This window comes from Leptonotus elevatus, chromosome 15 (assembly GCF_054856555.1).
Source record: "Leptonotus elevatus isolate MCC_2025b chromosome 15, RoL_Lele_1.0, whole genome shotgun sequence".
NCBI classification, from domain to species: domain Eukaryota; kingdom Metazoa; phylum Chordata; class Actinopteri; order Syngnathiformes; family Syngnathidae; genus Leptonotus; species Leptonotus elevatus.
Window position 1 is genome coordinate 3,589,515 of NC_141253.1, and position 13,236 is coordinate 3,602,750.

At 41.9% G+C, this 13,236-nt stretch overlaps 2 protein-coding genes across 2 annotated transcripts; one reads left to right on the forward strand and one right to left on the reverse strand.

Moving 5' to 3' along the window:
- The first annotated feature begins 86 nt into the window (after positions 1-86).
- Positions 87-4,642, forward strand: ppwd1 (peptidylprolyl isomerase domain and WD repeat containing 1). Its single transcript, XM_086095814.1, has 11 exons — positions 87-246; positions 601-703; positions 795-898; positions 1,000-1,120; positions 1,348-1,795; positions 1,943-2,133; positions 2,213-2,402; positions 2,519-2,700; positions 2,777-2,858; positions 3,963-4,145; positions 4,439-4,642. The coding sequence occupies exons 1-11, from the start codon at positions 120-122 to the stop codon at positions 4,580-4,582; spliced, it is 1,875 nt and encodes a 624-aa protein (XP_085951940.1). The 5' UTR covers positions 87-119; the 3' UTR covers positions 4,583-4,642.
- Positions 4,643-4,896: 254 nt separating this feature from the next.
- Positions 4,897-11,950, reverse strand: trim23 (tripartite motif containing 23). Its single transcript, XM_086095816.1, has 11 exons — positions 11,804-11,950; positions 10,998-11,160; positions 10,724-10,845; positions 10,203-10,481; positions 9,119-9,301; positions 8,823-9,038; positions 8,542-8,676; positions 8,236-8,365; positions 8,032-8,142; positions 6,250-6,374; positions 4,897-6,171 (listed from the first exon to the last, which is right to left on the reverse strand). Exons 1-11 carry the CDS (start codon positions 11,900-11,902, stop codon positions 5,992-5,994), a joined length of 1,743 nt encoding a protein of 580 aa, XP_085951942.1. The 5' UTR covers positions 11,903-11,950; the 3' UTR covers positions 4,897-5,991.
- Positions 11,951-13,236: the final 1,286 nt, after the last annotated feature.

The following is a 13,236-nucleotide window of genomic DNA, read 5'->3' on the forward strand; positions in this document are numbered from 1 at the left end:
TGTGCAGTGTGAAAATAGTCCCTCCAAGAAACAACGACAACAAAGACTGTTCCGGATAATTTGGGCGCCGAACGGAAGTGCTGGGATTCCGGACGGGACTAAGCGGAAGTTCGTCGACAATGGCGGCAGCTGAAAACAATGTGGAACTGAAGCGAAAAGCCGATCAAACTCAGGATGAAGACGGAGAAAATGAAGAATGGGTCGGGCCCATGCCTAGCGAGGCGGTGACGACTAAGAAAAGAAAAGGTTGGTGTGTTTTGTCAAACAATAAGACCGTTTTAAGTTACCTACTGTGAACCCGAAATTCATGGTTCGGCGTTTGAGAAAATACCATAATGTACATGCCCTTAAGCACATATAAATACCAGAGGTGGAGAGGTCACAAATGCTAAGTCTCAAATCTTAGCCTCTATTTGTTAAATTTGTCACTATGACCTGACAGGACATAAAATTGTCTTTATAACCCCAATTTGTGCCTCTAATTTCATGTGTGAGAAACCACCATGCCTGAGGAAAAACAACCAATAAGAGACAGAAGGTGTGGGAAAATAACTGTTTTTCCCAAAAAATAATTGCAAAAATTGTCACTGTTTTGCTCAGTTTTGGAATATGAACGAGTCTACCTGGACAACTTGCCTTCAGCTGTCATGTATGAAAGGAGCTACATGCACAGAGATGTGATCACACACATTGTTTGCTCCAAGTAAGTTTCCCTGTAGCTCCAACTGTGTTAGTAAATGGTAGCGGAAGTGCGCCCACCACAGGATGCAATTTTATTTTTATTTTTTTTAAAGGACAGACTTCGTCATCACGGCCAGTCAGGACGGTCATGTCAAGTTCTGGAAGAAAAAGGAGGACGAGGGAATCGAGTTTGTCAAACACTTTCGGAGTCATCTTGGTGAGCTTTGGTTTATTTTCTATTTACCAGATTTAAAACTCTACGATATGAGCACAAGTTTTACCCTCCAACTTGTGTTGGTGTGGTTTTTTTCTATGCAGGTGTTATCGAGAGCATCACGGTCAGCGTTGACGGCGCCCTCCTCTGTTCGGTCGGCGACGACCAGGCCATGAAAGTCTTTGACGTTGTCAACTTTGACATGATCAACATGCTCAAGTTGGGGTGAGTTTGCGTGGCAAAAAATCGAAGCGGAGACTAAGCAGCGTCTTAAGGATTTCATGAAGCTTCTTTCGGATTGAAAGCTCAGATTTCGGTCCAATTTTTGGAAACGTTGGATGAAATTTCAAGAAGGCAAATAATTGACAGGGATTGGTTGAATTGTGATGATATTGCAAATTCTTAAGAGGACTGAGTGAGAAGTTCATACACTTTGTTTTTTTTTGTTGAAGCTTCCACCCCGGTCAAAGCGAGTGGATCTACAATCCCGGAGATGCCATTTCTACGGTGGCCTGCTCGGAAAAATCCACCGGCAAGATTTTTGTCTACGACGGCCGGGGAAGCGGCGAACCTCTCCACATGTTTGACAAGATGCACTCGTCGCCGCTGTCGCAGATCCGCCTGAACGTCAAATTTCGAGTGATCGTCTCCGCCGACAAAGCGGGAATGCTGGAGTACTGGACCGGCCTCCCCTCGGAATTCAAGTTCCCCAAACACGTGCAGTGGAAATACAAGACGGACACGGATTTGTACGAGTTCGCCAAACACAAAACGTACCCCACCAGCCTGGTGTTCTCACCCGACGGCAAGAAAATGGCCACCATGGCGACCGACCGCAAAGTCAGAATCTTCCGCTTTCTCACGGGGAAACTGATGAGAGTGTTTGATGAATCCTTAACGGTAAATTTACAGATTGGGTTTACTTTTTTAACTTAATTGTTATTTTTGTCTTAAGTTACAAGTGAATTTCAGATATGCCGCTGTATGAGTGATTGTGATTAAAAAAAAAAAAAGATCTTCTTCATCCATCCTCCCTCACTGTGCCAGATGTTCACCGAGCTGCAGCAGATGAGGCAGCAGCTGCCCGACATGGAGTTCGGCCGGCGGATGGCGGTCGAGCGAGAGCTGGAGAAGGTGGACGGCATCCGACTCACCAACATCATCTTCGACGAGACGGGCCATTTTGTCATGTACGGGACCATGTTGGGCATCAAGGTCATCAACGTGGAAACCAATAGGTGCGGGTTCAAGCTCGAGAGATGGAACAAAAAAGGATAGCAGCAAACGTCTGAAAAGTTTCATAATTTTCCCTCCCAGATGTGTGCGCATACTTGGGAAGCAGGAGAACATCCGCGTGGTCCAGCTGAGTCTCTTTCAAGGGGTCGCGAAGGCCATGCAAGTGGCACCCACCGTGGAGATGAAGGCCTCAGACAATCCCGCCTTGCAGAACGTAGAGCCCGACCCCACCGTGTTCTGCACCGCCTTCAAGAAGAACCGATTCTACATGGTGAGACGCGATGAAATGCGTACCGTCGATCGAACGACCAAAATGTTCCAAGTTTCAAATGAAAGGGCTATCAAACGTTTCCTAAGTGAGGTTTTCACACATTCTGTTCTCTGAAGTTCTCCAAGAGGGAACCCGAGGACACCAAGAGCGCCGACTCGGACCGGGACATCTTCAACGAGAAGCCATCCAAGGAGGAGGTGATGGCGGCCACGCAGGCCGAAGGTCCCAAGAGAGTGTCGGACAGTGCCATCATCCACACCACCATGGGCGACATCCACATCAAGCTCTTCCCCGTCGAGTGGGTGACCGGCCACCGACGACACGCTTCGGACATTCCAACAAATTCTCACCTCTGCTCCCCCTTCTTCTCGTAGGTGCCCGAAAACGGTGGAGAACTTCTGCGTTCATAGCAGGAACGGCTACTACAATGGACACATCTTCCACAGAGTCATCAAGGTTTGTTTGCGCTGTTGTAATGACACAAATGGATCATCCGGGCTTGTGCCATGGGGAGTCCCTCAAGGCGTCATTTTAGGACCACTGATTTTTTTTTTTACGCTTCATATAAATGATCTCCTACTGATCCTTGAAGATGATCACGTGATGACTTTCTCCGGCGACGGTCGTCCGACTAGAGCAGGGCTCAGCAACTTTTACGGTCAGAAAAGACATTTGAGGCCAAATAAATAACAACAAATCTGTCTGGAGCCGCAAAACATTTGAACATTGTGATGAACGAAACAGTGCGATAGTGTTAGGCTAATGTACTGACTAATAGCTAATTAGAGCTGCACTATAACAGGAAAACAAGAAGCATCCAATACTTTGAGATTCATTTTCTTCTAACTTTGGTCTTCAGTTTTGGGATTTTTGTGTGTGTAATTTTTCACACTTATTTTTTCTTACACTTTTTTGCCGCTCTGTCAAATTTCTTACATTTTGGGCAATTTTATTGACTTATGGTAATTGTCTGCCTCTTTTTTTTTTTTTGACATTTTATGGCTATTTTTCCCCCTGCCTTTTTAAATTTTCTGATATTTTTACGGACATTTTATGGTCATTTTCGGGATTTCTACTTTTGTTTTTGGACATTTTATTTTCTGACTTTTATTTGATTCTGACTTTTTAGGCAAACTCATTGACATTTTATGGTAATTTTCTGCTTTTCAGCCTTCTTTTTTAACTTTTTTCTTTTTTTTGTATAGACCCTGACTTTTTTTTAATGTTTAATTATTTTGAGCTGAATCAATAATTAATTTCAATAATATTTTATCTAAATAAAATCATATATATATATATATACACACAGATTATTTGTCCTAAGTACTTCATAAAATGTACATTCATATTGAACATGTTAATGGCCATCAAAGGAAATATACCATACTCTTTAGACAAATTTTATAAATATATACGTTTTTATGTGTTAATGGAGAAAATATAATGTAACCAAATGACTAGATTAGATCATCTAAATTCTATGCTTATCTTTAAAAAGCCCACAAAACGGATAAACTGCCATTTGATTGAATTGGAGTAAGACTGGGATTATGCCTTCAGGGTTTCATGATCCAGACCGGTGACCCGACGGGCACCGGCATGGGCGGGGAGAGCATCTGGAGCGGAGAGTTTGAGGACGAGTTCCATGCCACTCTCAGACACGATCGGCCCTACACGCTCAGCATGGCCAACGCGGGTCCCGCCTCCAACGGCTCGCAGTTCTTCATTACGGTGGTGCCCACGGTGAGTTCAGGCAGCTCGCCGCAATTAATTATCAGTCGGCATAAAAGAGGTTTTATTTTTGATAATCGGGTGACTCTGCTTGCATCTGCATGGTCTTAATTGGACACATTTTGCCTGTAGATGGCGTCAAAGTACTACTTTTTTTTTAATTAGACAGGACTTTGGCCTATAGACCTTTTTTGAAAAAGCAGTTAACACCACATTTGTGTGGACAAGCATTTAAGTAGAATTCGATTATTTATTAATTTTTTTAAAATCTCTGTAAATAAAATGTACTTCCATTTCCTCGGCAGCCTTGGCTAGACAACAAGCACACGGTTTTCGGAAGGTGCACCAAAGGCATGGAGGCCGTGCAGAGGATCTCCAATGCCAAAGTTCACCCCAAAACGGACAAACCGTACGAGGACATCAGCATCATCAACATCACCATTAAATGATTGTACGTCCGCTTCCTGTACAGTGTTTCCTTTTTAAATATTAAACAATACTTTGTTTTACATGGTGCATAATTTGACTCACTCCGAACTTGCATCAAAACAAAATGATTTAATTTCTTATCAAACCAAGACAATCACTTTCTACTCATTTCAAGTTTTTGGATATAACCTGAGACATTCATTCTTTTAATTTCAAAATTTGTGAGATAGTATAAGATGAATCCACAACTCATGTTCATATTTCGTAAAGGAGCCTTAAGTCTAAAATTTGACGACTTAAGCCCCCCCCAAACAAAAAGGACAGACGCAGACAATTCTGGTCAGTCAGTTTATTTGACAGCATCACAATACGAATAATTTACCAAAAAAAGCCGTCATCGAGTCAGATGGTAACAAAAGATGTTGAGACGCGTTGTGCTTCTACGTTTTTGCAAACTACGCGGAAAAAGGCTTCACACCACATTTACTTATTTTTTTTCTTCTTTTTTTTTTACATAAGTAGTAAACATTACATAGCAATGAATAAACTCAAAGGTTGTGTGTCAGTGGCGGGAGGGGTTTTCACGGGTTCACATTACATCACAATGAGGCGGCGGGTTTAGTCCCGACGGTTTCCACAAAACCGTCCAGAGTCGTGACGTTAATACTGGAAGGAGACAGTAGAGAGTTTGTCCGCCTAACTACGACGAGGCAACGGACAGCAAGTGCATTTGCCCTATTTTAACGTGCAAAAAAAAAAAAAAACACTATAAATATTGTCAGTAAACTTTTTTGTTCTGTAACAGTACAGACCCTAATAAAAAAATTTCCACCAACAAAAAATCAGCTGTTATTGCGTATGCCTGCATTTAGCATTTATTCAATAACTTTGAAATCCAGCTTGAAGGTCCATGTTCGATTACATTCTTTGTCCTCACTAGTATAAAAAAAAAGACAATATTAACATTTGTTCCCTTACTTTTATGCAATTAAACCTGCACCATATGACAATTGCATGCTGCTATAAAATTCTATTTAACATCTAGCTTTTCACGAGTAGATCAAGTAGCGTGCAGATGTGCACAGTTTTGCCTCCATAGTAACATTAGTAGTCTAACTGAAGCCAGCAGTGGAAAAATGTTGCTAGTAAAACAGCTCTTAACTAAAAGGGCCCTAAGTTGTGCACTGAATTGTTTTACCAGTGAGGACAAAGAATGTACATGGGACTTAAGAGGATATTGAATAGATACTAGAACAGCTTCCTTCAGCTTGCTCACGGGGGCGGTAGCGGGCTTCTTTTTTTTTAGTACCTCACTGGCTCCCCTCGGAGGAGGAGAGCGGTAATCCAGGTCGAGGCTCTTCCAACGTGTACCTTCAAGTGTTTGTTCACAGCTAAGCGCTCCCCAAGTGTCCCCCCCCCCCCCCCCTTCCTAGGCCACGTCCAGGACGCCGGCGGCCACCAGCTGTCTGGAGAGCCAATCCAGGCCCTCGTGGAGGCCCACCCCGCTGCGGGCGTCGCAGCCCTGGATGTGCCAGCTCCTGCCGCAGCACAGCTTGTGCAGGCTCAGCAACTCCGTCATCTCCTCCACGGAAACGGCGCCGGGAACGTCCTGAGAAAGCAAAAAGATGGTGATGGTGATGGTGAGAGGTCTTAAATTTGATCAAAGTTTTATACCGCTGTCCAGTACCTGCTTGTTAGCAAAGATGAGGAGCAATGCGTCTCTCAGCTCCTTCTCAGTCAGCAGCTTGGCCAGCTCGCTGTGCGCCTCCATCAGTCGGTCCCGATGACAGCTGTCAATAACAAACACCACCGCTGCAGAGGAAGAGGAAAAGAGCTTTGACATTTCGCTCATCATCGAGTAGACTTGATTACTCCCTAGTGGTCGTATTTCGTAAAAGAGAGCGGTTGAGTCCATCAGTCGCAGCCATTTTCGCTGAAGCAACCCCCTTCGCTCCCGGCTTGTTTTACTGGATTTTGACTGATTTTGCAAGGCCCACAGAATATTGTGCTCTCTTGCTATAAAAACATGGAACCTACCAAAAAAGAATCTTCTTTCACCAGGAAAAAAAAAGTATATTTGTATTTGTTTCCGTTTTGGAGCAATTAGCATTAGAATATAGCTAAGTTTCATCATTATTCACAAACCTGTTGAAAACACTGGGGAAAAGAGCTTGTTGCAACATGGCCCTGGTTGCTCTTATACTCTGCTGCCACCTGCTGGCCGTTTATATATATATATATATATATATATATATATATATATATATATATATATATATATATATATATATATATATATATATATATATATATATATATATATATATATATATATATATATATACATATATATATATATATAATATACATACATATATATATATATATATATACATATATATATATATATATATACATACATATATATATATATATACATACATATATATATATATATACATATATATATATATATATACATACATATATAATATATATATATATATATATATATATATATATATATATATATATATATACATATACATATATATATTTATATATATGTATACATATATATATATATATATACATATATATATATATATATATATATATGTAGTTATTTTATATATATATATATATGTATATATATATATATGTAGTTATTTTATATATATATATATATATATATAAAATAACTACCATTGCTTTAAGCAACCTCTTCAAGTCAGAGGTTGCGCATCAAAGCCTTCTGATTGCTCTAGCATATAAAAACATAAAAAAAAAAAAGTATAATACGTTTTTGGGACCATGGCAATATTTAAAATAGAACGTTTTTATGTTTTGGGGAGCAAACTTGATCACAGTTGAGTTAAATATGATCACAAGTGGATTTAGAGATCTAAATTACATTTCCGAAAGGCTTAATTATTATTTATAAAATACTTGAACATCAACAATGTAATAGCAAAATTCTGTAAAATATTCACCCACTCATTGAAGGTGATGTCTTTAAATCTGATTTAGGGGTCATAAAAAAGGTCATTATGTCTTAAATTAAAAAAAGGTTTTAAAAATGTACATTAAAAACTGAAATGTCAATAATATTATTTCAAAAATTCTTAAAATATTCACTCATACTTAAGTCATACTTAAAGTGACGAAGAAGTCTTAAATTTAAGACAAATGGGATTTAAAAAGATCTATAAATAAGTCACGACGACTTCATTTTTTTAAAATCGAAATATACTTTTTAAAAATCCTGACCAAAAAACTAACAAACATTTCTTTAAATACCGCGACATGAAATTCACCCACATCTAATTCAAATTTACAAAGACAAGACGTCCTAAATTGAATCTCAAAGGCCTCAAATTTCGATTTCTTAACCTTGCAAATACCCCGATGGCAAGAAGAGCAAAGTAAAAAGATTGTAACAACATTGAAAAAAGCCCAAACATGTTACCTTGAGTGTTTAGATAATAGTGTTTCCACAGTGGCCTCAGCTTATGTTTTCCTCCCACGTCCCAGATGGTGAATTTCAAGTTCTTATACTCCACTGTCTCCACATTGAAACCTTTAAAAAAAAAAAATTTAATTGGACAACACTAGTGGCGATATATGGAGCGATATATATATATATATATTTTTTTTTAAGTGTTTGGCGTACCAATGGTAGGAATGGGCTGCATGAACTCATCCTGTTTGAGCTTGAAGAGGATGGTGGTTTTGCCGGCACCGTCCAGCCCCAGAGTCACCACGCGGATCTCCATCTTGGGACCGATGTGAACGCGGTTGTCCTGAACATGGCAAGCAAAAACACATGGAAAGCCCCGTTGAGCATCTTAGCATATCCCCGACAATCAGTAGCTCCGCGGCACGTGCTAATATAATACGCACTTTGTCCTCATTGCGCAGACAATATTGGCACACGATGAATTAAATGCTGAAATGGGACCCGCCCCCCCGGGCGTACCTTGGTGAAGGTGACCGGGATGCCCGCGTCCAGCTGGATGTGGTCAGCCAACTCTGTGAACTGATGCTGCTGCTTCTGAAGAGTCTCCAGAAGACAGTTGATCTCCTGCTTGGCCAGTACGACTCTGCAGTCGTCCTGCAGGGCAAATTCATTTCGATTGGACCATTCATGAAGCCATCATGAAAAAAAAAGAAAAAAAAAAAGCTGAAAATGAGTCCGTTCAGTCTTTAGCCGAACCCGAACCATTGCCAGTTTTTACTCCAAATACGCTCTCGTCCCACCTGTTGAAGCGTCTTCTCGCAGTGCAGGCAGGCGGTGGACACCTGGGACAGCAGGATGGTCATGTCCTCCTGCTGCTGCCTCAACCAGATGAGCCTCTCGCGGACGTGGGCGTCCACCACGCTCAGCGCCATCTCCTCCTGACGGCACAGCGTCTCGTGGAGGTCGGCGAAGTAGGCGCGCACGCAGGAGCGAGCGCTCTCCGCCGTGCCGGGCACCTGCTCGGGACACGGACAAATCATTATTTTGTCCTCGTTTGTAAACGAATCACGTTTGGAAACATGCGAGCGGGCCTCACGTGTTCCGTGTGCGCCATGCCGACGCCGTCCTCCACGATCCGCTCGCCGCCCTCGATCTGCTGCACGATGCCCACCAGCTTCCTGGAGTACTCCGACACTTCCTCTGTGAATGTGCGGATGCAGTGCGCCATGTCCAAGATGGACGCCCGGATCTGGTTGGCCTCCGTCTCCAGGACGGCATGCTGAAGAAAAAGCAAGAACGCAACAACAAAAAGTTGCCATTTCTTGAAAAAGATGGGACATTTATAGATTAAGTCAATCTTAAACATTTCTTGACAATAATACGCTATATGTGACCTTATTAGTCTAAACGCGACAATCTGATTAATATTTCATTTGTGGACTTTGAGTTATGAAGCAAAATCCAGCCTTTTTTTTATCCATCTCAGGAGGCGGCCATTTTGCTCATGAGCCACTGTGAAGTCATCTTTAGTTGACAGCAAGTGGCAAAATGGCCGCCTTGTGATATTGATAAAAACTGCTGGATTTTGCTGCTTAACCAACGCAATATTGATCAGAAAACCGTATTTAGACTCGTGGGGCAGCATAGAATATATTATTGTCAAGAAATTTTGGGTGGTTGACTTCCCTTTTTAAGGCATCAGGCGAATGAAAATGATCTGTTCTAAATGCAGCGTCCAACCGCAAATGTTTGTTTAACGGATGATTCTTATTTCCCAGTTTCCCTGAATGCAGCATAAGAAGTGGGTAAAGTAGATGACGCGGTCCATTAAAGAGGGACGGAAATTTAGGACCTCAGATAGGGAAAAATGTAATGGAAATTACATATATGAAATTTGCAATATGTTGGTTGAAAAATGTGGTATGATAAGAAATGATATAGGTGGGAAAATGTGGAATTTGGGAATGTGGGAATTTTGGAAAAAATTATTCCCAAGGTGCATTTGTCAGAAAACGGAATTGTTGGAATGAGAAAAAGAATAACCTACATGTTGTAAATGTTTCCAGAATTCACACATTTGAAAACGTACCCTCCCACAAATACTAGTTTACTGCGGGTCGTGACCCGTGCACAAATGATTAAAGTGTCAAGCTAATGCTAATGCCAGCGCGCGAACTGACCTTGTGTCCCTGGTGCTTGCCGTACTCCTTGCACACGCAGCACATGAGCGGGCCCGGCAGGCACGCCTCCTCCAGGCACACAAACTCGATGGCGTGCACCTGGTGCTGCGGGCACAGCGTCTTCTCGTGCGGCTTGTCGGCCAGCGGCACCCGCCGGTGCTTGGCCAGCGTGCGGGTGGAGTGCGTGAGCTGCGAGCACTCGCCGCACAGGTGGGTGGCGCACACGGTGCAGTACACGGTGGCCGTGTGGCTCTCGTCCTCGTCGCAGCGGATGACGCACTGCAAGAGGAGAAAAGGGGTCGACTTGCAATCAATTTTTCATGGGAGGTTAAAAAGAGGAATTTGGTAAATATTTCAAATTACAAACAATTAGAAACTAATGATGCAGTCTTATTCCTGTGTATTCCCATTTATTATAATAGGTTTGAAAATACATTTTAAAACCTTTCACACTGTGGTAGGAAAAGGAAAGACATCGAAAATGGTTGCGAAAGGAAGTTTCCACGCTCGTCTGGTCTCACCTCGCCCATTCCCCTCAGAACATCCTCCGCCATGCCCGACTGGTTGGTGGCACCGTTCTGCAGTCGCTCCAGAAGCTCGAGGAGAGCAAAGTTCTTCTTCAGACCCCAAACTCCAGAGTCGCCTGGATGGAAAGATGAAACAGCAAAGCGCCATTAACACCAAGTGGTCTGATTCAGTTCACTTCTGTAAGATTTTTTTAGGGCATTTTTAAAATCACACTTTTTGATGTCGGTGGGTAACGCTTACGGTGCTCACGTTGAACAAATAACTTACCCAGTTCTGTCACTTGCCGGTCAAACGGGCAGCGGACTGCCCGGCCGTGCAGGGGCAGCCGGGTTAGGCAGTCGTGACACACGGTGTGACCGCACAGCAGCAGGCGGGGCACCTTGTCGCCTTGGAGGGAGAAGACGTCCTCACAGACGCCGCACTCGAGCACCTGTGAGTCAACACACACACACAAGATTACCACAACCACACTTGAATGGACCACCCATGCATGTGCTGTGTGCAAACCACATCACACATGCACAATGACTCATGACAATGTGTAATTACTCTTTAAATTAAAAAAATCTACTTTTTGAGAGAAAGTTGCACGCATACCTTTAGCTTAAATTGACTCAATTATCTGCCAGGTACTTAATACATGGCTGCTTTGATATTAGTACTTATTTGGCCTGAGCAACAAAACACGAAACAGGTGGAGTTTTTCCAACAAATAATGGAGTTCCCCAAAGTTCCTGTAGGCTGTTGGGAATGAAGGAATGCAGAAATAAATATGGAGCCGTGGGCCTGCTCAGCACGCATGCACACACACACACACACACACAAAGGTGATGTCACCTACAGGCTGCTACCAGACACCAACTAGCGACACGTTTTAAGATTTCAAACTAAAACTCTGCACAAGTGTTGATTTAGACATTATTTGTAGCGAGATATTATTGCCACGGTAAGCTAGGTGACGTCTATGCGGCGTTCAGCACTCAAGTCAGCAGCCTCGAAGGCTTGCCGCACAAAAATGGCCCAAAACAACACATTTATTCGTGTTTTAGTTGTAGTTCGTAAATCTCCTCGACCTTGACGGCGCCTCCGTTGGCCGCCCGGCTGTGTCGAACGCACGGCTCCATGGTCGTCAGGACGCCCTGCTTGTTTATTCCTGCGGCAAAGGCAGCCATTGCGGAACAGCTGCGCCGAGCCCACTGAGCATGCGCGGGTTACACAAGACGAGCCTCGTCACACTTCCGGTTTTGCCTCACGTCATAGTACATTAGAATTGCTTTTATGACGTTTTTTGATTTAGTAATTCCTCACCAAAACATTTATGCGAATCCTGTTCGCAAAAAGGATATTTTATAACAAAAATCTTTATTAACATTCTATTCCCCACTTTTATTTTATTTTATTGAAACGTCCAACTACTTTCGCATTCCTCAAGCGACTCAAATCTCATTTAAGCGAATGAGGCAATAAACAAAAGAGGCACACATTTCATGATAACTAAGTACATTTGTGAGTAATTTGAGACAAAATCATCATAATTTTGCTTGATGGGATATGTGCCTAGGCGCAACTCAACGCTACCGCACTACGCCAACAACAACATTTCACTTTACTAGATGTTCTGTATTTGCCTGTTCAATCACATCGTTTATCATTAACCAAGAAGAAAATGCAATGAGCTGCATCAATGACTGCTATCACACACGCTTTGACTTGCAAGAGTTCAAAGTTCAACTCTGGTCTTTTGTTGTGAAACATGTCTGGCAGACGTCAGTCGGGTGACCTCGGCGGTAAGCAAAAATGATCGTTTTTGTTACTTTCAAAGCACGTTTATTTACAAATTAAAAAAACAACAAAAATAGTTGCATTTTCATGGGACAACACTGAAAGACTGGCAGTAAGTAGGCTGTGTAATAAATGACAAAGTGCCTCAAAATAACTGAGCACCAAAAACCGCTTACATCAAAAGTGTGCACACCCCTGACAGGAAAACCTAAACCATTAAAATCCTACAGTGCAGTTGTTCAGGGAATCAATATGCATTGGATATCACTGTCTGAGAGCTTGAAGCATTTGTTATTGTGAGGTGGGGAAGCCAACAATGGGATTTTGTTTGCTAAAATACTGAGGTCAGCACTTCTCTTTGTTACATTTTTACAACAATTACACTGGAATGAATGCTTGTTTTGTTAGCAAAACGCAGTACAGTACGGTACACATCTTCAATTGAATACCATAGACCAGAGGTGTCAAACTCATTTTTGTCGTGGGCCACATCGTAGAAGGCCGTTATAACTGTGAATATCACATAAATGTATATTATATACAAAAGTTAGACTCCATTTTATTGGTATTAAATCGATTATTTTCACAACAAATTCAATCAATCATGGAAAATAGTGACAACGAAATATAAATATTGGTGTTCAACATGTGTTAAGAAGGAATTTATGAGAAAAAAAGGTTTGTAATATCTCTAAATAAATTTAAAAAAAAATGCAATTTTGAC

Excerpts from the sequence above, each read along its gene's own strand:
- ppwd1 (XM_086095814.1), top strand. The coding sequence starts at position 120 with ATGGCGGCAGCTGAAAACAATGTGGAACTGAAGCGAAAAGCCGATCAA. Across the intron at positions 2,134-2,212 it reads ATCAACGTGGAAACCAATAG|ATGTGTGCGCATACTTGGGA; the intron begins GTGCGGGTTCAA and ends TTTCCCTCCCAG. Across the intron at positions 4,146-4,438 it reads TCATTACGGTGGTGCCCACG|CCTTGGCTAGACAACAAGCA; the intron begins GTGAGTTCAGGC and ends TTTCCTCGGCAG.
- trim23 (XM_086095816.1), bottom strand. The coding sequence starts at position 11,902 with ATGGCTGCCTTTGCCGCAGGAATAAACAAGCAGGGCGTCCTGACGACC. Across the intron at positions 9,039-9,118 it reads GCATGGCGCACACGGAACAC|GTGCCCGGCACGGCGGAGAG; the intron begins GTGAGGCCCGCT and ends TGTCCCGAGCAG. Across the intron at positions 8,143-8,235 it reads GCAGCCCATTCCTACCATTG|GTTTCAATGTGGAGACAGTG; the intron begins GTACGCCAAACA and ends TTTTTTTTAAAG.